Source organism: Acomys minous (assembly GCF_964271855.1).
Source record: "Acomys minous genome assembly, chromosome: 12".
Taxonomy (NCBI): Eukaryota; Metazoa; Chordata; class Mammalia; order Rodentia; family Muridae; genus Acomys; species Acomys minous.
The window spans coordinates 90,329,692-90,354,126 of NC_140493.1; the positions used below are offsets into that span (position 1 = coordinate 90,329,692).

The 24,435-nt window shown below is 54.0% G+C and overlaps 1 protein-coding gene across 5 annotated transcripts; it reads right to left on the bottom strand.

The window, feature by feature from the left end:
• Positions 1–1,388: 1,388 nt before the first annotated feature.
• On the bottom strand, positions 1,389–23,032 carry CACNB1 (calcium voltage-gated channel auxiliary subunit beta 1). Of its 5 annotated transcripts, none has more exons than XM_084751102.1 (14): positions 22,730–23,032; positions 20,016–20,102; positions 16,987–17,106; positions 15,107–15,229; positions 14,025–14,161; positions 13,673–13,749; positions 12,404–12,423; positions 12,031–12,111; positions 11,565–11,623; positions 11,278–11,387; positions 10,970–11,121; positions 5,514–5,609; positions 4,940–5,125; positions 1,389–3,242 (listed from the first exon to the last, which is right to left on the bottom strand). In XM_084751102.1, the coding sequence occupies exons 1-14, from the start codon at positions 22,811–22,813 to the stop codon at positions 2,781–2,783; spliced, it is 1,794 nt and encodes a 597-aa protein (XP_084607228.1). In that variant the 5' UTR covers positions 22,814–23,032; the 3' UTR covers positions 1,389–2,780. The 5 variants fall into 5 exon arrangements, with proteins under 5 accessions (XP_084607228.1, XP_084607227.1, XP_084607229.1 ...); XM_084751101.1 differs by lacking the exon at positions 12,404–12,423 and adding an exon at positions 13,098–13,252; XM_084751103.1 differs by lacking the exons at positions 12,404–12,423; positions 20,016–20,102; positions 22,730–23,032 and adding exons at positions 13,098–13,252; positions 18,711–18,990.
• Positions 23,033–24,435: the final 1,403 nt, after the last annotated feature.

Consider the following 24,435-nt stretch of genomic DNA (forward strand, 5'->3'; position numbering starts at 1 on the left):
AGGAATTCCCTCCCACTTCTCTGCCTAGATTAACCTCACCATGTCCCCAGATTTCCCATGCTGCCAAGTGAGCCTCACTTTCTTTTAGAAAGCGGGTTAAGGGGCTAAGGGGGCGGTACTCCCAGTACCAAATGCTACCCACAGCGAGAAGCTCAGAATACTGTCTGTGGTTGCCAGTTTGACTTTTGCCTACCATATAGGAGGGTCTTTAATAAATGCTGGCTCCACAGCTAAACACAGAACTGAACAATTGATTCCCATAGAAAGGCACTGGGAAGGCTGGGAGGCAAAGTGGGGCTCTATCAATTCCCCCCAAGGGACTCTGGCCCTGGCCTGCCCAGTTCCCTGTCCCTGTCATCTGCTGGCTCTTCATCTGGAGGCCATCAGGGGTCCTGCTGTCACTCTACACACCTAAATGCACACGTTGGGCAGAAGCACTTGGTTGTCTAGAGACACCAGCTCAAAAACAAGACCCAAGAAGGCGAGGAAGCTTGCAGGTGCTGTGTGAGGCAGGATATGGTGACAGCAGTAGCAGCTACCAGAGGCCACATCCTGCCAGCTGGTGACAGTGGAGGGGGGGCCTGCCACCTGCTTATTGTGTTCTCACATGTCATGGGGGGGGGCAGCCTGGTCTCTTCCACCTCTTCACACACACAGATAACCTCAGTCCCAAAGCTGGTTCTCTGGACCCACCTGTAACCCTGTAGTCTCAGCACTCAGGAAGGTGAGGCAGGAGAATTGCTATAAGTTTGAGTCTCACCTCAGTCACATGAGTTCCAGGTCAGTGGGGGTTTATATTGTGAGCCCTGTCCCAAAATAAAGTATTCTGGCGTGGTGGCTCACGCATACACCTGTGTGTGATCCCAGGATCTGGGGACACTAAAGTAACCCCAGGACAGCTGGGAAGACAAGATGAACTCCAGGTGAGGTTTGTCTACAGTGTGAGGCCCTGTGTCTTGGGGGGAAACAAACAAACCAACTCAACAAACTGGCTGCTGAGTGCACAGGGCAGAAGCCTGTAATCCCAGCACTCAGGAAGAAGAGGCAGGCGAGCCTCTGTAAGCTCCAGACCTGCTGAAGCACACCCCTTCCTGGTGAGGTGAGCAACTAGGGCACAGGGAGGGGTCAAAGCAGAAAGGGAAAAAAAAAAATCATGTTTTTTTAAGATGTCAACCAGTGGATATGGAGCCCACACAGTGAGCAACACCTCAATTAGCAGCACCCCCACCTCCGCTGCATGGACGAAAGATGTGAGCTTGCTTGCGCAGACAACTCAGAACCAGCAAAAACAGCATCTCTCCGTTTCTCCTTTGTCTCAGTAGCCCAGGAACAGCTTTCTCCTGCACTCCCTCCCCCTCACGCCCCCCCCCCCCCCCCCGCTCAGGAGGTGGCCGCAAAGAACAGAACTGTGGTTTTATATGTGGCAAAATATCTCTCCTAAAGGAGTACAGACAAATAGACAGACAGATGGGCACAGGACACTAGACAGGGAGCGAAAGGTTGGGCAGTGGTATCTTCTAACCTGTAAGTGGAAGCTGCACCCCGCCCCCAGGTGGGGGTGGGACAACATTGGCACAGGAGGTGGCGAGACAGGCGTGAGATGCCCATCCCTGAGGTGGGCAGCTGGGCAGGGCCCAGTCCTCGTTGGCACAATCGGCTCTCTCTGGACCAGCTGTGATGCTGGGGAGGGGGCAGAGCTGCTGGACTATAGGGATGCTGAGGCTAAGGGAACCCCAGGGGACAGGGGCTACCAAGGCCTCTTTGGGGGGGAGAGTGGACACTGGGAAAGGACAGGATCACAAGAGGCAAATACAGAGAAGCAGCAGCAACCAAGTCCCCTAGGGGAGACCCAAGGTCCTCAGGCAGCCCCCGGATGATGGTCACCTCTTGGGCACTGACCCATAGAGCCTCTCTCCCCTGGGGCCTCAGGTGAAGGAGCAGGGGTGGGGTTTTTTTTGGTTTAGAATGAGGTGGACCAAAAAGTACTCATGGTCTCCACACCCAGGTGGCACGGAAATGTGGGGCTCAGATGCAGAGGGCCCCTCTCTTCTGATGGTAGCAGGGCAGGGTACGCTATAGACGAAGCTCATTCCTTGGGGAGGCAAGGGGTGGGGCAACGGGGATGGGGCACTACCTTGAGTTGCTCACTCTTTTAAGGTTCTAGGCCCTGCTTTCTTGCCAATGACCACGGAGGGCAGAGAGTGCGCACTGATGCCCGACAGCTTGCACCCAGCTCTGCCCCCCAGGGTCTCCAAGCTGTGGCTTTCACCCACCCGAGACTGCTGCTAGGAGACTAGGGTTATGGGATGGACATGGTGAGGGATCCTGGGTCTAATGTTTGGGGAAGATTCAGTGGGGGCTCTCTTCAGGAAAAGCACCCAACCTTTCCCAAATACCCCTGTGTTGGTAAAAAGGAGCCCCACCCCCACCCCCCCATTAGGACCTTCACTTACAGCCCCGGAGTAGAAAGAGTTGAGGAAGTGCACCTTTTCTCTGGGAGGGAGAAAGCCCCCAAAGATGGGGAAAGGGGGGCACTTCAGAAAATAGGTATTCCCCCATCCACCCACAGCAATTAGAGAAAACCCTACAGTTGGGGATTAAGAACCTCCCAAAGGTTGGGATGATAACCACCAAAGAAACCCCAAGCTTTGAGCAAAGGCATCTTGAAAAGGAGACGCATAGCGCCCCCTAGAGGCAAGACATGTCTCGGGTGGTGCGCCCCTCTGCCCTGCCCTCCCCGGGGCTCAGAGCCTTTCCTCTTCCAAAACTGCCCCTGCCTCTCAGCGGATGTAGACGCCTTGTCCCCAGCCCTCCAGCTCATTCTTATTGCGCCCCAAAACCGGCCCACCACCCTCCGCACAGTAGCGGGCCTTATTCCGGGCCCGGTTCTCGTTGTCGGTCATCTCCTCCTCATAGTCTTCCTCATCTTCCCAGGAGCCCTGGCGGGCAGGTGGTGTGCCTCCCCCTGCAGGGTCTCCAGGCCCTGGGCCCTCTGAGGGATCTGTCTCCATGTCCACACACGAGTCTCCCGGCTCCGTGTAGGCAGAGTTTCGGCTGCCGGGGGTGTCAGCGTCAAACGTGTCTTGGCGGGATAGTGCCCGCAGGGTGCCTGCCCGGCCAGGTGGGTGGTTGCTGGGGTAAAGGCCTGGGGGCTGGCCCAATTCCCCGGGGTATTCGTGCACACTGGCATGCTCCCCAGTGGCCCGGTCCAGCGGCTGGTCCCCGGAAGCAAGGTAGGGTCCCTGGTTAGCAGACAGACGGCACGCACCATGCAGATCAGGCAAGGATGAGAAAAACACAACAAAGCAAGGCAGGTTAGTGATGGTGCCAAGACACCAGCCTGGCTCCTGGAGGGCGCTGGCTCTAGGGGAGGGGCACCCAGGAGCAGGGCGATTGGCTCTAGAGCTCAGCCTGAGGACAGGCCACAGGCCATTTGCCCCTTAAGCTGCCCAAGGGCACCCAACTTCATCTAAGCATCAACTGTCCTGGTAACCATGGTAACAGCCCCCCCAGCCCTGAATAATTAGTCAGCGGCCCTCAATGCATGTTAGCAGCGCTTTCCTCCGTTAATCATCGTTAACAGCTCATTAGTACTGCCACACGTTGCTTGGGTTAGTCAATTTCTCCAATTTTCCAAATACACCCGAGATTTCAGCTCACTGACCCCACCTTCTTCTGCCTACACTAGACCTCAGTCACAAGGCTTCCAGAACCCCACACTTCTCCCGTTCCTGACACAAACGAGTCTCCAAGATTGATTGGATGTCTTTCCTGCCCCCACCCCCCCACCCCCATAAAGGACTCAAGGCAGCCAATTTGAAGAAGGCTCCACCCTCCCCACCTCCGCACCCACAGCTCCAGGCGGCCATGAGGTGGCCCAATGCCCTCTTCACCACCAGCGGACACGTCTCAAGCTGTGTGAACTGAGCAAATGATACCCTCTCTGAGGCGCCTGTTTCCTTGTCAGAGTGTGATAGGAATCACACCAGATTCCAATCTGCTTCCTGCTCTAAGGCAGAGTGGGCTTGGACAAAGTCCCTGAGGCAGGGGAAGGGAGGCCAGGCCAGGATGGCTCAGCTTCACTGAACAAGTGGGCTCCGTTGCTGAAAACACACTTGAGATGCAGGAGTCTAGAATGACTTCATGGTGTTCTGGCTCTAAGCCAGACCATACACACTTAATGGCGTGGGCTCAGAGACGGCTGCGGCGCCGTGGGAGGAGAGCCTTTCCTGGACTCTGTATCCCTGGGAGACGGTGAAGGCACATCTTAGCACATAGATGCTGCAGCTTGGGTCCCTCAAGGATTGAGGGATGCTGGGAGGGACAAGTTCTCTGGGTTTGATGGCGCCCCTCCCCCACTCTATTAGATCTAAAGTGGGTGTGGAACTGGCAGCCATAGTGCTAGCTTGTTAATTCCAGCATCCAGGGAGGCCGAAGCAGGAGGATTGCCTCCAGTTTGAGGCCCCCTGGAACACCACGAATTCCAGGCCAGTTACTGCCAGAAGGAAACTGTGTTTCCAGAAGGCAACAACAGTAACAAAAAGAAAAGGGTGTAGAGTCCAATGAACAAGCCTATTCGTCTTCCTCAGATTTTCTTCCTAGTTCCTCCACTTATAAGGGGCCTCATCAGGCCTCAGGTCCAACCGGCAGCAGATGGAGTCCTAAGGGACCAGTCCCAGGGAGGCAGCACCAGCCAGCCCCCAGTCCCACCAAAAACCACAGACACCAGACGCTGCCGCTCACCACGTTTTTTACAAAATAAAACTCTTCCCTTCTTTTCCCCTTGTCTCCTGCGCTCCAGGGTCGGAGGGAAGACCGGGAGGGACACCGGCTACATGGCGTGCTCCTGCGGCTGGGCCACCGCGTCGCCTCCCCGCGGTGAGGCCTCCAGCCCGCCCCAGAAGCTGAGATTTCTCCTGAGCGAGGTGAGCACCTGTACCTGGAGGTTGGAGACGGGGGCAGGGCTGGCAGCAAGAGCCGCTGTAGCCATGGTGCGGTTCAGCAGCGGATTGGGTGGCGTGCTGCTGGGCGGGTGTGTGGCCTTCCAGTAGGCTTCCAAGTACTCAGCCAGGTGCTCGCAGGCATCTTCCAATTGGTTCTCGTCCAGTATTATGTCAAACATCTCCTGTGGAGGTGGGGTTAGGGGCGGGGCTGGGATGAGCGGGGGCGTGACCAAGGGTCGAAGGTGTGGCCTGGGTGCAGTGGGTGGAGTCAAGGGGTTGAAGGACAAGGTTAAAATGCCTCTGGATGTGGAGCAAGGAAAGGACACTCAGACTCAGAGAGGACAGAACTCAGCCCAACTCCCTCGCATTCTAGGGTTAGGGGAATTAGGGTATCGCTCCGCACGTAGTGAGGAGTGCTTGAGCTATTTGCCTAACCAATCAACCCTCTTTACCGAAGGACAGGTCTATACTTAGAGACCTGTCCCTGGTGCTGTTTTCCATGTAGGCTGAAGGCTGCAGGAGAACCCAAATTCACGCCTTCCCTTCCCTCCCCTGGGTCTGAGCACTCACGGGAGGACACTGTGCCAGCTTCTCCGAGGCTGCTATTTGGACATTGAGGTGTTTGGATTGAGACTTCCCTCGGGATTTGATGAGCCTCTGCAGTACCTGTTTGGAGGGGAAGAGAGGGAGAGAGAAGGACACAGGCAATGACCCAAGTCTAAAAGACAGATTCTGGTTGGAGCCAGCGGGGAATCAGAGTCAGAGCAGTGGAAGGTCCCATGATTCCCTGCCGAGAGCATCACTGCCAGAATGAACTGAGAAGCTCTACGCCCACTACACAAGGCTCAGGTTTAGGTAGACATCAAGACAGAGACCGACACCGACAGACAGACAGACAGACAGACAGACACACACAGGCGCGCACGCGCACACACACATACGCTCATTGACACTTCATATACACACATTTGCATGTACATATATACTCACACATAAACACCACACACATTCACACACCCAAACACTCACACACTCTCACACTCACACACAGTCCTTGTTTACAGGTTTTATTCTAGAGATTGAGAATGCTGCTGCTGCAAAATGCCATTGTCATAAAAATTTAAAGAAAGCTGAAAAGCCACTCCGTATTAAGAGGCCTACATGCAGCGTGACCCTGGGTGAACTCCTGGGTTATGGAAAAATGGTATCATAAGGGGGATTAGGGGCTGGAGAGATGGCTCAGCGGTTAAGAGCACTGACTACTCTTCCAGAGGTTATGAGTTCAATTCCCAGCAACCACATGGTGGCTCACAACCATCTATAATGTGATCTGACGCATACTGTATACATAATAAATAAATCTTTAAAACAATAAGGGGGATTATTGGGACAATTGAAGAAAGCTGAATATGGCCATGTTTTGTTTTATTCCTTGAGACAGGGTTTCTCTGTGTAGCCTTGGCTGTAGACCAGGCTGGCCTCGAACTCACAGAGTTCTGCCTCCCTGAGTGATGGAATTACAGGCATGAGCCACCATGCCCGCCTAAAAGCTCATGTCTGAAGAAATACATTCTGGGGAGGGAGAGATGGCTCAGCGGTTAAGACTGACTGACTGGCCGGGCATGGTGGCGCACGCCTTTAATCCCAGCACTCGGGAGGCAGAGGCAGGCGGATCGCTGTGAGTTCGAGGCCAGCCTAGTCTACAAAGTGAGTCCAGGATGGCCAAGGCTACACAGAGAAACCCTGTCTCGGAGGAAAAAAAAAAAAAAAGACTGACTGACTGCTCTTCCAGAAGTCCTGAGTTCAATTCCCAGCAACCACATGGTGGCTCACAACCATCTATAATGAAATCTGATCATACTGTATACACAATGAATAAATCTGTTTTTTAAGATTTATGTAACAGCAATCAGGAGGCAGAGGTGTTGGGGGGGATGGTCTGCTGTATTTTGGTGCTAATTACTGCTTGCTGTCTCTGACCCACCTTTTGCTTAATAAAGAGCCATCCGATCTGGGCAGGGCAGAGGAGATAGGTGGGGCTAGGAGAGAGAGTAATTCTGGGAAGAAGAAGGAGGGGCCAGGAGAGAAGAGAGACGTGAAGTGAAGAGGTGAAGGCCATCATGGGTTAGCGGGAGGAGAAGCACATGGCCGGAGGCGTGGATGGAGAATCCAGCGCAGAGGAAAAACATTAGCAAGTGTATGGGATTATAGGTGGATAAGAAGTAGCTTGATAAAAGTTATTAAAAACAGATGGCATGGGATTGAGACAGGGATTCCGTGCCTGAGACACTAACATAAAAAGTAGCTTAGAGGATCAATATCTGCCTTGCCTCAGGTTAACTAAGGCTATTTTAAAATATAACAAGTGTCTATGTCTTAATTGATCACTAGCTGGGCCTACTTGTATTACATGTAATTTTAAAAACAATACAGAGGCAGGTGGATCGATGTGAGTTCAAGGCCAGCCTGGTCTACAAAGTGAGTCCAGGATAGCCAAGGCTACACAGAGAAACTCTGTCTCAAACAAACAAACAAAAACAAAAGATTTATTATTTATTTATTATGTGTACAGTATTCTGCCTGCATGTACATCTGCAGGCCAGAAGAGGGCATCATATCACAGTATAGATGTTTGTGAGCCACCATGTTGCTGGGAATTGAACTCAGGACCTCTGGAAGAACACACAGTGCTTTTAACTCTGAGCCATCTCTCCAGCCTATAATTCTATTTTTAAATAGATTATATGTTTGGTATATATGAGCCCCTGGATTCAGCTCTCAGCACACACTTAAAAACAAATCGTGTGCCTTCATTCTATTTACTTAACATGTATTTCTTTTTTTTTAACTTTTAATTGGTACATACATTACACAAAGCCCAAACCCCATTTTTTCTTCCAGTCATATCAAAGAGTCATAAACAAATCTTGACAACTAACTCCCACACAGGCTTTGACACTCATGTCTTTTCCTCCTCTTCCTCCTATAGTGGCTCACAAGCATCTATACTGGGATCTGTTGCCCTCATCTAGTATGCAGGTGTACATGCAGATAGAGCACTCATATACATAAGATAAATAAATAAATCTTTAAAAAATAAAAATAAGGCCAGGCAGTGGTGGTGCACATCTTGAATCCCAGCACTCGGGAGGCAGAGGCAGGTGGATCGATGTGAGTTCAAGGCCAGCCTGGTCTACAAAGTGAGTCCAGTACAGCCAAGGCTACACAGAGAAACCCTGTCTCAAACAAACAAAGAATTGAAAGGCTAAGGTGGTAGTGTACACCTTTAGTTCCTGAACTCAGGAGGCAGAGGCAGAGGGATCTCTGTAGTTCAAAGCCAACCTGGTCTACCTAGTGAGTTTCAGGCCCACCAGGGCTGCATGCTATGAAATCCTGTCTCAAACAGAACAAATACAAGTAAAACAAAATTGGAGTTGGGCAGAACTGCACAGGCCTGTCATCCCAGTACTCTGGAGTCGAAAGCAGGAGGGTCTGGGGATTGAGACCAGCCTTGGCTACGTAGTGAAGATGATAACAAAGATTAATCAATTGAAATAAAATAAAATTGCACTAGAAAGTATAACTTAGTGACATGGCGCTTGCTTGGCACTTACTAGACTCTGGATTTGAGCCCTAGCAATGGAAAAATTAAATTAAATTAAATGACAAGAAGTGGAATTAGGCAGACAAAACACTCAAGATCAGGCTAGTGGCTCAGTTGGTAAAGTTCTTGCCTCCCAAGCCTGAAGACATGAGTTGAAACCCCAGAACCAACATAAAAAGCTGGGCATGGTGAACCGGGTGGGGATGGCATACACCTTTAATTCCAGCACTCAGGAGGCAGAGGATCTGAGTTTGAGGCCAACCTGGCCTATAGAGCTGATTCCAGGACAGGTAGGGCTACACAGAGAAACCCTGTCTTGGAAAAGCAAAAAGAGGTTGGGCATGGTGGTGTGGCTTGTAATTCCAGTGCTAGCAAAGTAGAGAGAGATGGGCCTGTCAATCTAGCCTACCAGACCAGTGAGAATCTTGTCTCCAAAAAATGTGGATGGCACCTGAGGAAAGACAATGGAAATTTTCCTCTGGCCTACACACACACACACACACACACACACACACACACACACACACACAGAGCTATACACACACATACATGTACACCTTAACACTCACACAATAGCTGCATGCACATGCATAGCTGCATGCACGTACACACACAGCTGCATGCACACATACACACACTCACATAACTACACACACACAGACACACAGCAGCATTTACACGCACAGCTGCATGCACACACACCAAGAAGTTCAGTGTCATCTTTTGATACACAGTGAGTTTAAGGCCAACCTGGAATGGAGGATCCCATTGAGACCCTGTCTCAACACAAACACACAAGCCAGCAGTGGTGGCGCACGCCTATAATCCCAGCACTTTGGGAGGCAGAGACAGGTGGATCTCTGTGAGTTCGAGGCCAGCCTGGTCTACAAAGTGAGTCCAGGACAGCCAAGGCTACACAGAGAAACCCTGTCTGGAAAAGAAAACAAAAAACAAAAAACTGCTAAACAAAGCAAAACAAAAAAAGAAAAGAAAAAAAAAAAGAAAAGAAAACCAACAAACACAGCATAGTGACACATGCCAGCATATGCCTGAAATCCTACCACTTGGGAGACAAAGTTAAGAGGATCAGGAGTTCAAGACCATCCTTAGTTGCATTGTGAATTTGAGGCCAGAGGGGCCTACATGTGCTCCTGTCTCAAAACCTGCCAAGAAGCTAACAGGAAGAACGTGGTCCCTCCGTGGGCACGGAGCTTTTTGCATAATTAATCCGTTCAGTACGTTTTCACAATAATCACTGAAGGGTGACGAGGTGGAAGATGAGAAAACTAGGGCACAGAGATGGTACATGACTTGCCAGAAAGCGCACAGTACTGTGACAGCCCTGAGTGGGAAACCCGGGCACTCTGAGCCCACGCCCATGACCTTAGTAGCGGAAATGGAACCTCTCTTTCTGGGCCACAGAATGTTTTTGCATCCATTACCTCACTTGATCTTTGCAACCTCTCCATCTTCAAATACGTAAATCCCGTCGTGCCAGCTGTACCATTAGAAACCGAGAACTCAGAAAGGTTAGGAAAAATGGCACAGGGTTCTTAGCTCACAGGACACCGCCATGGACAGACAGTCACTGCTACTGGCTGCCACCGTGAACTGGGTTGTGCCAAGGGCACTTAACCCCCTGGCCTCTAAACTCTTGAGCTTCAGAGAGTCAGGTGTGGTGGCCGGTGCCTGTAGCCCAGCCCTGGAGAAGCTGCAGCAGGAGGACCATAGGTTCAAGGCCAGCCTAGGCTACAAGGGACCCTGTCTCAAAATTGATTAAAATTTAGGAACAAAACCTTCACCTAGCCGGGAGTGGTGGTGCATGCCTTTAATCCCAGCACTCTGGAGACAGAGGCAGGTGGATCGATGTGAGTTCCAGGCCAGTCTGGTCTACAAAGTGACTTCAGGACAGCCAAGGCTACACAGAGAAACCCTGTCTAGAAAAACAAAACAACAACCAAAAAAGAAAAGAAAAGAAAAGGAAGGAAGAAAAAAGAAAGAAAGAAATTTTATGGAGTCCCTACCAGTTTCCTCTGTACCAAAGTCCACAGGAGGACAGTGCAGCAAACAGGGCCTCACGGAAGATTTAAAACCTTCCAGCCGCCACACAGCTGGGTGACACTGCGACCAAACCGTACCAGAACCGTTCATTTCTCTGATCCAATGATGGAACAGAAGAGAGGAGAGGAGACTGACCTGTGTAACCCTAAAAACACTTACGCTATTGGCTACACAGGAGGTACATCGTGTGGGCTCTCTCTCCTGAGCACCGCCCATCTATGTTAGGTTGTGCTGTCCCAGAGCCCACAAGAGTCTTACAGAGAAGGAAACTAAGGCTGTGGGATTAGAAGCGGCAGGCGGAACCCACGCCGGAGTCCTTGCAGGACCACGGCCACCGTTAGCGCCAGTCTTTTGCACCTACCTTGGGCGACGTGATCTTGATGTAAACAATGATGGGAGCCAGTGACGTTTTAGAGAGCTGGGCTGGGTGATTGATAGTGTCCGCATCCAGGGCAACCAGCTGCAAGGTCCGGGCCAGCTCGAAGATCCGCTCAATCTCACTCTGCACCTCGGCTGGGCCATGGGAGCGGGGAAGAGATCGTAAGGTACCCGTCCCCTCCCCCGCCGCGCCCCCACCCCCTTCGGGAAAGCTTCTGGAGACTTCCCAGCACTTCGCACCCCACCCACCCTGACAGGCCGGAAGGGGGAGAGTAGGCGGGCGCGGCTCACCCAGGCTGGAGCGCGTGTTGGAGCGCTCGATGATGATGTGTTTGCTGGGGTTGTTGAGGACTGAGCGCTTGGCCAGGGAAATGTCGGCGGTTACCCGAGTGATGGAAATCCTGAAGGACCAGGCAGGGAAGAAGGAGTCTACGGGTTGTCCACTCACAGGCTCCAGGCCTGCCACCCACTCGTGTCCCTAAGAGTCCCGGAGTGGGTCCCTTCAGACATCTCGCTCATGCCCAGGTGAAAGGAAGAAACCACAGTCACGTGGGGGAAGCCAGCTCCTAGCGTCTTACCTGCCATCAAACCGATGTTTCAGGAAGTCAAACAGCGCTTTCTGCATCATATCTGTTACCTGTCATTGCGAGCCGGGGGTGGGGGTGGGGGTGGGGTTGGAAGGGAAGGGAGACATCAGGCTCTGCAAGCCGCTGGGAGGTCAGCCTGCTGGGGATCTGGGCCCTCCCTTTGCGCTTTCTTTCAAAATTCTTGAGATGAAGGGGGCTCTACAAGGGTGGATGCTCCTCGGGGCGTCCAACACAGCCTAATTCCCACTGGTCTCTTATGTGGCGTCTCCAAGGGAGCTTTTAAATTTTTTCCTTGGGATATCAGACCCTCCTGAGTGGACTTCCCATGGGTCAGGGCCCCTCTGGGGGTGGGGTGGGGTGGGGAATCATGGAAGGTGCATGGGTTTTGGGGATATGGGCCCCTGAGGAGATCTGCACACTCTGGAGGTCTGGGCCCAGCCCTCTTTAGAACTCCTACCTCATAGCCCTTGAGTGATGGTCCCACCAGGATGATGGGCCTCATGGAAGGCACCACGTCATAGGGGGGCACATGCTCTGTCTGGGAAGGAAACAGGGAAGGGAAACCCCACAGTAGAGATGGCATCAGCCCCTCTCCCCAAGTCTCCAGGCTCCTCCATGCAGCCTTTCCTCCCTTTGACCCCACAACCCAGAAGTAGGTGTCAGGGGGTTGATGGCTGGGGGGTGGGGAGTCGGGGATTGGGTGGAGGGTGGTGGCCGAGCAGGACCAGGAAAGGAGGGTAAAGGGAAAAAGATATGAGATCTGGTGTTAGAAAGTGCCCCCCCCCAGCTCATCCCCAGGTGGGGCAGACACAGAAAGCTGTTATACTCACCGACTTCTGCTTCTGTTTGGCTGGGTCCAGAGATTGCCAGGAAGGGGAAGGGGAAGAGAAAGGGGAAGGCACCAGGCAGAGGGGTAGAGAGGGGCCAGGAAGGAGCCAGGACAGGAGAAGGGGCAAGAGAGCAGGGAGACGAGGAAAAATAACAGGCATGCGTGTTAGTGACAGACTGGAGCCAGAGAAGGATAGGACCCCCATGCCAACAGGGAGCCAAAGGTGGCCTTGGAGACTGGAGGCAGGACTGGAGACAGAGGCAGGACTTGGCCAATGGACTTGAGAACCGTGGGGCAAGCCTCCTGCCCTCCAGCTCTGGAAAGAGCTGGAGACATTGGAAGGCCCTAATTCAGGGCCCCGCATTCTGCTCCATTGTGTATCCTCCTGTGCATTTTTAAGGGTTTCCCTGAGGACCCCGCCCCCTCCGTACATCCGCTCATAGAGGCGGAAATAGGCAAAGGATGTCACTCCGTCAAAGCCTCCCCTTCCTGAGGAGTTGAGGAGTGGGGTTTATAAAGAGAGGGTTGCTCCCGCCCCACCCAACCCCACCCCACCCAACCCAACCCCTTTACACCCAGCTAGGCAGAAAGCCCGGCGGCTCGAGGTATGGACTGGACAACTCCATCCTCTCTCTCTTTGCCAAGAGCTGGCTGGGTCATGACTCCCCTTCGCAGGAAGCCAGAGAGAGAATTACCTTCTTAAAGAAGGGGATACGCTTGCCGTGGGGTGGCGGCGTGGTGACGCTGCTCACGCTAGTCTTGGCAGAGCCGCTCTGCTCCCCTAGCTCTGCCTCCTCGTCCTCTAACTCTAGGGGGTCTGGTTCAAAGGCTAAGTTAGTCATTTCATTACCTGAGGCCAGCCGGGAAGGAGGTGAAAGTGAGAGGAGTGAGGTGAGCATGGAGACACAGTGCAGAACACAAGGATGGGATGGATGGGGGGGGGGGGAGAAAGAAAGAAGAGGTGAATGGGACAAGGCTAGGAAAATGGATGGGGGATGGGGGGTGGGGGATGGGGGGTGGGGGATGGGGGGTGGGGGATGGGGGGTGGAAGGCAGAGAGATGGAGCTACCGCAGAAAGAGGGGGCAGGAGAGACAGGACAGGCTCAGCTTGGAGGATATCCTATCCTTAGTGGAGGGGTTACCACTGCCTGTGTTTGGGGGACTCAGAATTGGGGTACCTCCTATGGCAAGGAGGAGGGACCACCCCACCCAGGAAAAACTCTCCTTCCCCCGCCCCCCCCCACCCCCCCGGGTTGCAGGCAGCTCTTACCACTGGCGGGGGGTGTGGGGCGGCGGGTGCCAGTCACCACGTCTCCCAGACTGGAACTGGAGTTGTCACCTGACTTGCTGTGTGGGCAAGGGGAGCAAAGGAACCGGTGAGCACAGGTGGGCATGTGGGGGGGCGGGGGGAGGGCCTCCGGGACTTTCGTGCTGACCCAGGGCTCACACCTGGCAGTTCTCCAGCTCTCCGCCCCACCCTGCCCCCATCAAGCCACGGGCAGGTGTATACCCTGGAGGTGGAGGATTGGCTCCGAGGACTCCCCCCATCCCTGCTGGCCTCTCCGAGGATAGCGGTGCCCACCCCTGAGCCCCCCCACCCCTCCAACCCCGCAGGCAGGCACCTGGAGCTGAGGCGGTTCTGGCGCAGGGTCTGCTCCTGTAGCAGGCGAAGACTGTCCAGTTTGACTGGGCTAGGGATGAAGCCAACCTCACAGCCTTCCTTCACCAGCCGCCCAATCCACCAGTCATTGTTGTATTTCTGTGAGTAAGAGAGCAGGAGGGAGGGAGGCTGAAGGTGGGAGCCGTTGCTACCCCTCCAGGCTGCCAGCCTTGCCAGTAGACGGTTCCCTCAGAGATCCCACCCACCCCCGACCCCTGGCTTCAGTCTCAAAGGAGAGCATCCCAGTTCCCAAAACAATGCCAACACCAGGGCCCTCTCTGACCATGGACCACCCTCAGTTAGAGAGGAGGTAAGAACCCTGTGACCTCCCTGAAAACCGTGCTGGACCAGCCATGGGAGTGAAAACAGACACCCACGCGCACTGGGCACACGGTCACTCTATCACAGGACTCACAAGCCCTCTTGACATCTCTGTGACCTAGGCGTTACCACCTGTTAGCCAATGAAAACTCAGGGGTTTAGCTGGGCTGGGTGGCCCATCCCTGTCCCCCGTAATGCCAGCCCTCAGCACTCAGGGAGACAAAGGCAGGCAGAACTCTGTGAGTTCGAGGCCAGCCTGGTTTACAGAGTGAGCCCAGGACAGCCAAGGCTACACAGAGAAACCCTGTCTTGAAAAACAGAAACAAACAAACAAACAAACAACAACAAAACAGAAAGAAAGAAACACAACTCAAGGCTGGAGAGATGGCTCAGTGGTTAAGAGCACCACCTGCTCTTCCAGAGGTCCTGAGTTCAATTCCCAGCAACCACATGGTGGCTCACAACCATCTATAATGTGATCTGATACCTTCTTTGGCAGATAAAGCACTGATATACAATAAATAAAATAAATAAGTCTTTAAAAAAAAAAAGAAAGAAAGAAACAAAACTCAGGAGTGCAGAGATGTGAAGAGATCTCCCTAAGGTTGCACAGCAGATTCAGCCCAGCAGCTTTTTCCCACTAGACTTCCAGATACCCCTCTCCTAGCACCCCAACCCATACACCCCTAATTTCCTCACCATCACCCGCCTCCAGGTACCTACCTCCTTGATGTGCAGGAAGTCCTTGGGCTCAAAGGTGATGGCCACTCCCTGCACGGGCACCTCATCCCCTGGAGACGGATTGTAGCCAACATTTGTCCGAACAGCGAAAGCCACCGGCTTGGTCTAGAGGAGACACATGAGGTGGATGAAGGGCGAGCGAGGGCTGAGGCCAAGTAGTACCTTGCTTGACTGACAGAGTGACAGAGTGGTTGTTTGCTTTGTAAATTATTCATTGCAATGTATGCTGAATGGGCTGTGTGGTTTTCTGTAACTTTTACAATAAAAAGGAGGAGGGTGGAGCCACTGGGGAGACACTCATCAGGTGATGGCGTTTACTGTACAAGCTTGGCAATCCTAAGTAGAGGCAATGAAAGAGCTGACCTTACAAAGGTGTCCCCCCCTGACCTCCACATGTGTGCTGCAGCATGCACACCCTTCCATGTACAGCACGATTCCCAAACACACACACACACACACACACACACACACACACACACACACACACCTTAATTAAGAAGAAGCAAAAACCGAACTCAGGGCTGGAGAGATGGCGCAGCAGGTAAAGGTACCGCCGCCAGGTTGGTGGGGGGCCAGAGCAGACCCCCAACTCTCACAAGTTGTTCTCTGGCTTCCATACATGTGCCATGACGTGTAACACAAACATGCTAATCCAAGATAAAATTTAAAATCCTTAAAAATGGAATCTAAGCCAGGTGGTGGTGGTGGCGCACGCCTTTAATCCCAGCACCCAGGAAACAGAAGCAGGTGGATCTCTGTGAGTTGGAAGATAGCCTGGTCTAAAGAGTAAGTTCCAGGACAGCCAGGGCTATTATACAGAGAAATTCTGTCTTGAAAAACCAAAAAATACAGAATACAAAGCTGGGCAGTGGTGGCACATGCCTTTAATCCCAGCATTTGGAAGGCAGAGGCAGGCAGATCTCTGTAAGTTTAAGACCAGCCTGGTCTACAAAGCGAGTCCAGGACAGCCAAGGCTATCACAGAGAAACCTTGTCTTGAAAAGGAAAAAAAGAAAAACCAAAGGGTGGGCTGGGAATATTATTCAGTGGTAAAGCACTTGCCTGGTATGAACAAGGCCTTAGGTTCAATCTCATGTGTGTGTGTGTGTGTGTGTGTGTGTGTGTGTATAGGTGTGTGCATGGGGTGTGTGTATATTTATGTGTGTGGGGTGTGTGTATATTTATGTGTTGGGGTGTGTGTGTAAGTATGTATGTGTTGTAGCTGTGTGTATGTGTATTGTAGGTGTATGTGGAGTGTGTGTAAGTGTGTATGTATTATAGCTGTGTATGTATGTCTAGCTCATGTGTATGTGTGGGTAAGTGTGTGTGTGTGTGTAGGAGTGTATGTGTACGCATTGTGGTTGTGTGTGTACTGATCTGGGCTAGAAGCTGGGTGTATTCTGAAGACTGAAACAGAAACACCGGAAGTTCAAGGCAAGTATGGGTCACAAAGGGAGACTTTGCTCTAGAACAAACAACAACCAAACCTGGGAGTCCAACCCAGGATACTTGATTCTAGAAATGAGGTTTGTTTTCTCTGTGGTGCTGGGGATTGAACCCAGGACCTTGCGCCTGCTAGGCAAGCACTTTACCATTGAGCTACATTCCTAGCCCAGGAAGAAGCAATTCCATCACGTATCAAGCTGCGTGGAAATAGCGTCAGACACTCGGATCGCGTACAAGGAGAAAGCTATCACGGCCCATACTTTCTTCACAGGGCAAAGACACCATGAGGTCTGGAGGCAAACCTCTGTAAGCAACTGGTCCAAAACTTGACACTGGGTCTGCCCAGACTGTCTCAGGATGGCGGGAGGGAGGAAGTTAGGCTAATGTCCACAGGCCTGCTCCCCTTATCTGTCTCACCTTGGCTTTCTCCAGCTGGGCTAAGGCCTGGCGTTCTGCCTCCTTCCTTAAGGCTTCTCGGTCCTCCTCCAGAGACACGTCAGAGTCTGATGGGCGACTCGTGTAGGACTCGGCTGAGCCCTGAAAGCAGAGGGGGGCCAGCTCAGAGCCAGCTTCTTCTGGCTCCTGGGATGGCACGGAGGAGCCACCTAGCCTAAAAATCTAAAGGCCCATCAGTCCAGCACAATACCACAAGGCCTAGAAACGAGGTATTATTAGAAAGATGAGGCCAGGGGTCAGAGTTTGCAGGCCTGTGGGATGAGTGTGACCCTAGCAAAGGTGACAACAGCCAGCTGGAGGTTAAGGCAGGTCTAATGACAGCTGCGCGGGGGCTTGGGAGGGGCGGGAACCTGATAGGGGCACAGCCCGAGGGAGAAGTGCCAGGGGATGAAGCTAGCTCCAGGCCCCTCCTTCCTTGCCCTGCCTCCTGAATGGCCGAGAAGGCACAGGAGAAACTCAAGGCCATCCTCTCCAGGGACTGCAGCCTCCTTCTTAGGCCTGAATCCTCACTGTTGCCTTTGGGTGGCCTGTTGGAATGACAGGGCCACTAAAAATGGTGACGGAGGATCAGGGAGCAAGGCTCCCATCTCCTTTACCCTCTGTCTGGGAGCTTCTGAACGAGGCCGCTCAGAGCCAACCCCAGGGTCCCTGATGATTTTCAGAGGAGTGTAGCCTGGAAGTGTGAGTAGAGGGGCAGAACAGGGACCAGGCCTTTGTCCAGACACTGGGCTGCTAGAGCACCAGGGTAAAGTGAAGCTGAGAAGATTGAGTGTACCAAGAAACCAGCGTGGACCACAGAGTCACCATCCCAGAGGGCAAAGGACCCTGGAAGAGACATGGATGTACGCATGAGACCCACGGATGCTGTATAGATGTCGTGGCACCGGTCGGTGAATGTGCACATGTATGCGGATATTTGGGAAGACAAAAAGGCATGCTCCAGAAGAGAGTACTCCATAGTGTGTGCTGGGTGTAAACAACCCAGGGGCCAAGGGCAACCCACCCACGGGGTCTATGTCCCCTGAGGGTGGCAGAGGACAGGATTCGTGGATTTGTTGTGACTTCTGTGGTGGTGGCGGCAGACAAGTCTGGGAGGCAATATGGAGCAGACGTGGAATTCAGGGATCTCTCCTGAGGGCAGGATAGAGTCGCTTGGCTAGGAACGCGCATTGGTTTGGCATGGAGCGAGGATGCCAAGACCTACCTCTTCCCCAAGCACCACTGGTCATCAGGTGGCACAGGCATTACCCTTCCTAGGGAAAATCCCGGAGAATGGGGGTTCCATGGAAGAGCGATGGGCAAGGGATTTGGGTCGCTAATTAAAGCTGGTAAAGAGACACAACACCAGGGGAGGAAGACGCAAAAGAACCCCCATTCGGCCCTGTTACACAGTCCCCCCAAAACAAGAATACAGATGCCCAGAGAGACAGAGAGACAAGCAGAGGTGGACAGGCAGAGAGGCATCCGCTAACCCCAAGAGACTCGCATATGCAAGCATGCACACAGGGAGAGAGAGAGAGAGAGAGAGAGAGAGAGAGAGAGAGAGAGAGAGAGAGAGAGAGAGAGAGAGAGAGAGGAGAGACAGGAAAGAGTAAGAAAGCCAGGAGATGGGTTGGAGAAAGGCCCTCCACAGAAATTGGAGGGGCTGTTCCACCCGCCCACCACCTGGCCCATCCCCAGCTCACCACTACCAGGGTCCGGCTGGGCACTTCCATCCCTGCGCCCTCAGTGCCCGGCCCTGCCGGCCGAGGGGTGGCCCACACAGCCCCGTTCCCCCAGGGTCTCAAGTTACAAGCAGAGTTGCTACATGTGCAAACTGCTAGGGTATATTTAGCTCAGAGATGTGGCAAGGTCTGCCCCCCACTCCTGCCGCCTACTGGGGGGTTAGGACTTGGGGAGATAAGAGGAGGAAGAATGAGAGGCTGTGGGGTCTGACCTCTTGGCTAGCAAGGGGGGACGCTGAAGGCTGTCCCCGCCTTGAGTAACAACGGAAGCATAGCATCGTTGTTTCTAGACCTGGCCCTGGCCCGGTTCTGGAACAGGAGGGCTGAAGGAATAATTAAAGAAATGACTTCTGGTCCATTTGTGTATTTTAGACACACCCAGATTAAGGTCTCCTGTCAGTGAAAAAAACTAGAGACAGAAGAATCAAAAAAGAAAGTACTCACTCCAGTCAGTGATGGCTCTGCCTGCCCCTACCACGTCTTGTGGACCTCAGGGGGGCTCACCCCCAGGGGGCTCCTCCTACCTACTGTCCCCTGCCCTCTCGTGCTCTATTATCTCCTTAGAACACTCCTTTCCTTGTCTGGTCCCAAGCCCCTCTTGCCTTTTTTGGGTACCAGGCTTTGTTGAGATGCTCAGTAGTCATAGCAACCACATGCCTCCTCACTGCCTCTCCCTCTCCCCAGCCTAAGATGGCCTAGGGTTGAGGGAAGAGAGGAAGTGGCAGTTTTCCCAGCTCAGCATGGGGGCCCAGAGAGCTGCTGTCAGCACCCACTTCGGCTAGGGATGCAGGCTACGGCCCTCTAAAACGAAGTACCTCTTCTCCAGCATCTTGCTCTCTCTGTGCACATTGAAGAGTCATGTTTAGAGGTGGGAAGCATGTGCTCCTGACCCATACCTAACCAGGGCCCAGTATCTCAGCTTATTTCCAAGCACCTGTCTCAGCCCCACCCTGCCACAGATTCTGGGGGAGGACATGGAAGCAGACAGCCGGCAGGGGGAGTGGGTGACAGCCCGAAACAAGCCAGGAGGAGGCAGGCCAGGCTGTCCCTGAATGAGATGACGCAGGCAGGCAGGCAGGCAGGCAGGCAGGCAGGCAGCAGGGGCTGGTAGCTGGGGCTGGCGGGGGCGGGGGCTGAGGCAGTGGGTGCAGCTGACAGCACATCCAGGCAGGTGACAAATGATATGAGAAAGGGTGCCTGGAGGAGAAAGTGGCAAGCCAGCCTGCACCCAACCGGCTGCCTCTCCCAGCCCATCTTCCGTGTTACCTGTCGGACAAAGCTGTTGGAGGTTGTATCCGAGGACGTACTCCCATCTGATCTTTTGAACCGCCCTTTCCTCTTGCTGTATTTGCCCTGAAGAGGGGGGGGGTGGGGGACAAGAGTGAAATCAGAAAGACCTTTCCCAGTACACATCCTACCGGGACTGGTGCTACAGCCTAGCCTGTGGACTCTCTTCTCTGCCCCACCCCTATCCTCAGCTTTGCCTAGAGGTGGCCAGCCTGAAAGGAAAGAGCCTCTTCCAACCCCCACCCCCTGACAGTGCCCAGACAACAGCCACCATGAGAGCCTGGGATCCCCAAATCAAGCCGAAAGCTGGGAAGCCGAAAGCCTGAGGAATGGTGAGGCCCACTAGGCAGCAGAGCTAATTAAGATGCTGGGCAGGCTGCAGCAGCCTCCGGGGAAGAGAGGTTGCCTGCAGTGCTTGGGGGGGGGGGAGATGGAGGAAGAGAGGGGGACATCCTCTCCCCTGCATCTGGAGCTGAGGGGGCAGAGTGTTGCTGTGCCCCCCCCCTCGGAGAAAGGAGGGAAGGCAATCCAGAATGCTGGGCTTGGTTTCTCCCCTGAGCACAACTCTTGTGCTTTCTGCTTCCCAGAGTAGGGAGGGAAAGACGCGCAGCTCTTGGGGACCAGGGGAAGGAAAAAGAGGGAGGAGGAACACAACACTATCTGGGAAGTAAACATCCAACCTGTGGGCCTGGTGGCTGGGGAGCACGGTCAGCTTCCCACTCTCACCTCCACCCTAGCAGAACTTTCTCTCAGCCTCCCTCCTCATAATCAGTGCTTAGAGCCCTCCCCAAGGTATAATGCATTATACTCCCACACCAGTTGCTGCTGTCCAATCCCCAACTAGCCCTGCTCCATCAATCTAAAGGCTCTTTGGCCCCACCCGAAGCTGAGACTAGGACATAGTCTTAGTCAGTACCAGGATAGCTAATCTCTCTTACTGGACTTTAACTGGGGTGGGGGCATCCTGCCTGACCTCTCAGATGCCAAAGGTATGGCATTGAGCATCTCTGTGCTTTCTACAAGGGAGCTGCTTCTCTCTCTCTCTCTCTCTCTCTCTCTCTCTCTCTCTCTCTCTCACACACACACACACACACACACACACACACACATACTCCTATACTTGGCCCTTGCCCAGTACAGACCGGGCAGAATGCCCAAGAGCCCCCGCCCCCCAGCCTTTATCCCAGACTCTCTTTGACCAAAGAACCTAGAAGAGATTCAACCACACTGCAGGCTCTTGCTCCTGAGACCTGGTAACAAGGAGGCCAGGCATAGGGACTCACACTTGTAATTCCCCACTCTTTGGAGGGAGAGACAGTAGGATCAGAAGTTCAATACCAGCCTGGACTACATAAGATCCTCTCTCTCTCTCTCTCTCTCTCTCTCTCTCTCTCTCTCTCTCTCTCACACACACACACACACACACACACACACACACACACACACACACCACCGGTGGATACATGAATAATAGTACTCTTCAGTCATCTTCTTTTCTTCTTCTTTCCAACTGGACATACAGCTAAACTGGTTTTGAGGCCTTCCTACAAACCCAAGAGGATCCTACAGTGAACCTCAGACTCTTTCACACCACTACCCCACCCCAGCTGGGCAAAGGGAGTGGCCTTCAGAGGGACAGGGGACAGCTGAAAGGAAGGCATCAGTCAGCTGCCTCCCAGGCTCCAAGGGGCCCCCCGGAGTGGAGGAAAGAGGTATTTTTAGGTCTGACCTGACCACCACCCCCCCATACACACTCATCAGCCACATCAGGGTGCTTACAGTTGCTTCAGGCTGGCCACAGCAATGCAAGAGTTAATGCTATCCTTGGAGAAGGACAAGTCCCAGAGAAATCCCCTAGCATGGCCACCACATACCCTATTGGTCATTCTATGGGGATCTTCTTTGCTCAAGAATGCCCCAGGTAACCCAGTCACATAGGAAAAGTGAGGGTGGGGGAGGACAGAGCCCTTCCCCCAGGTAAAACATCGTCCTCTGCTCTAAGACAGTGAGTTGGCACCCACCCAACTTTCCAAACTTTGGCGGCTCCCACCCCTTGGGGCAGGGGGAGGGGTAAACCAATGTGGGTGTTGGGGGGGAGGGAAACATCCAAGAGAGGAATGAAGCCCAGGTGACTAGGGGAGGGGCCTTGTCCAGAGCTGATCCCTTCCCCACCTTCGAAAGCCAATGTCTGAACCTTCGAAGGCCCTGTTGGCAACGCCCTCTGGCCATCCGTCTCTGCCTCTTCTCCCAGTTCTACCCCCCGCCCCACCCACACCCGCTAGCGCCCCCAAACGTGCTCTGCGTCGCCCCCTTCGCCTGATTCGCTCTCCAGCCTACCTCCAACTCCTCTTCTCAAGGCCTGGATTCCCCCCCACCCCCCCCCCCCCGCCATCAGCATCCCCGCTGTCAGCCTGCTGGAGTCCGTACCCCAGCAGCAAGAACCGGAACGCAGGGGAGAGACCTGGAGGCGAGGCTGACAGGCATCCCACCCGCCCCCTCTCCTCCCCGCAGCACCACAGCCCAACTCAGGCCAATCGTGCATCCATCATTAACCCTTGGGAATGGGGGGGTCGCGCAGACACCCCTCTCCCATCCATGTATAGCATATAACCCTTTCCTTTCCGGGGCACCCCGAGCAGACTCCAAGGTCCGCAGGAGCGGTCCTTTCCCTGGAGCCTGGCACCTTGCCTCACCTGTGGGCTGGGGTCGAAGACCTCCATGGGGATCTCTTGGGAAGGTGGGTAAGGGCCCCGGGACATGCCGCTCTTCTGGACCATGGAGAGGATCCTCCCGTCCGGCCGCCCGCCCGGCCCAGCCGGGAGCCCTCAGCGCATGAGAGAGGCCGTCCGAACCGAGAGCAGCGCGGCGTCGCGCAGCCAGCACCGGGTGCAGTCGCCCAGCCCAATCCCCGGCTGCACGCTCGCCGCCTTGCTGCCCTCCCGGCTCGCGCTCTCCTCTCTGCGGCCGCCGCCGCCGCCGCCGCCTCCGCCCCTGAAGGCTCAGCATCCCTCCCTCCTCCCCCCCCCGCCCCTCCCTCGCTCCCGCCCCGCGCCGCGGCCCCGCCCCTCGAGCCCCTCCGCGGGCTGCGCGCAGACAATGGCTGAGTACCGGAGCCCAGCTGGCCTCCCGAACACGGAGAGGATCCACCGCTGTCCTTTGATTAGCTTAAGATGAGGGCGGCCTGCTGGGGACAAGGGGAAACCGGCCATGAGGCTCGGGTGGAAGTGGGGGGCGTTTACCAGTGTGTGCCAATCGCCGATGGAGGTGAAGCGCAGGTTGGCACGACTGATACCGCCTCTCTTTCTGTCCCAAACTACTCTCCCAGTGGGTCTCCCTGACCAACTCCAGCTTGGGCCACCGCCACCGGAACTTCCCGGTCCCTGTAATCCCGGGACCTGGATTTAACTCCTTTCTCCCCAGTGTGGGGGCCCAGGCCGCCATGAAACTAGCGGCCTCTTCAACCTGGATCTAGAGCTGCTGCCTGGGGGTTGAGGATGGCGTGAAATTCCAAAGAGAGAAGTCAACAGGGTCTCAGGAGTGTTTCTGTCCCGGGACGGTGACGAGGAGTAGGATCCTAGCAACTTGGTGCCAGTTTGGCTCAGGCTCTTTCTGGTTATAGGGTCCTAAAAAGGTCCTTTTCAAGCTAAGCCATGGTGCCGCGCGCCTTTTATCCCAGCACTGGGCAGACAGAAGCAGGAGGATCTCTGTGAGCTCTCGGACAGCCAGGGTTACAAACAAAGGTCCCGACTTCAACAAACTTGTCATTCGGCGTGCTTCCGTTTCCTTTCCCCTAAACGGTGTTGCTGAAACTATGGCGCCTTTGCCTATTGGAATTATTGGCAAGACGAGCGGGCTGTAAGAAGTCTGGAGTGTGAGCGCCGGGCGTGGTGGCGCGAGCCTTTAATCCCAGCACTCGGGAGACAGAAGCAGGCGGATCTCTGTGAGTTCGAGGCCAGCCTGGTCTACAAAGTGAGTCCAGGATGGCCAAGGCTACATAGAGAAACCCTGTCTCGAAAAACAAAACAAAAAAAAAAAGTCTGGAGTGTGATGGCCTACAGCAGTAATTCCAGCACTCGCCAGGGTGAGGCAGGGTGGTGGAGGCTGTAGGCCAGCCTAGACTACATAGTAAATTTGAGGACAGCCTCAGCTACATAGACAGGTCCTGCCATAAAACATCAATGAACGAATAAAAACGCCTCACAAGAAGCCGGGCATGGTGGGGCTCACGCCTGTAATCCTGTCCTCAGGGTGCAGGTGGGAACCCTGCCAACCAGCGTAGGAGATCTTGGAAGGAGACAAGATGATGTGGCCAGACAGTGAACATTCACTTCTCAGAATCCAGGGTGAGGAGGAAGTCTGAACAGCGCAGGCTCCAGGCAAGCAGAGCACTGAAAGCTGT

Coding starts and splice junctions, on each gene's coding strand:
- CACNB1 (XM_084751101.1), bottom strand. CDS start 22,813: ATGGTCCAGAAGAGCGGCATGTCCCGGGGCCCTTACCCACCTTCCCAA. Junction 17,107..20,015: donor CCAACAGCTTTGTCCGACAG/GTAACACGGAAG, acceptor CTCTGCTTTCAG/GGCTCAGCCGAGTCCTACAC. Junction 11,122..11,277: donor CAACACGCGCTCCAGCCTGG/GTGAGCCGCGCC, acceptor CCCATGGCCCAG/CCGAGGTGCAGAGTGAGATT.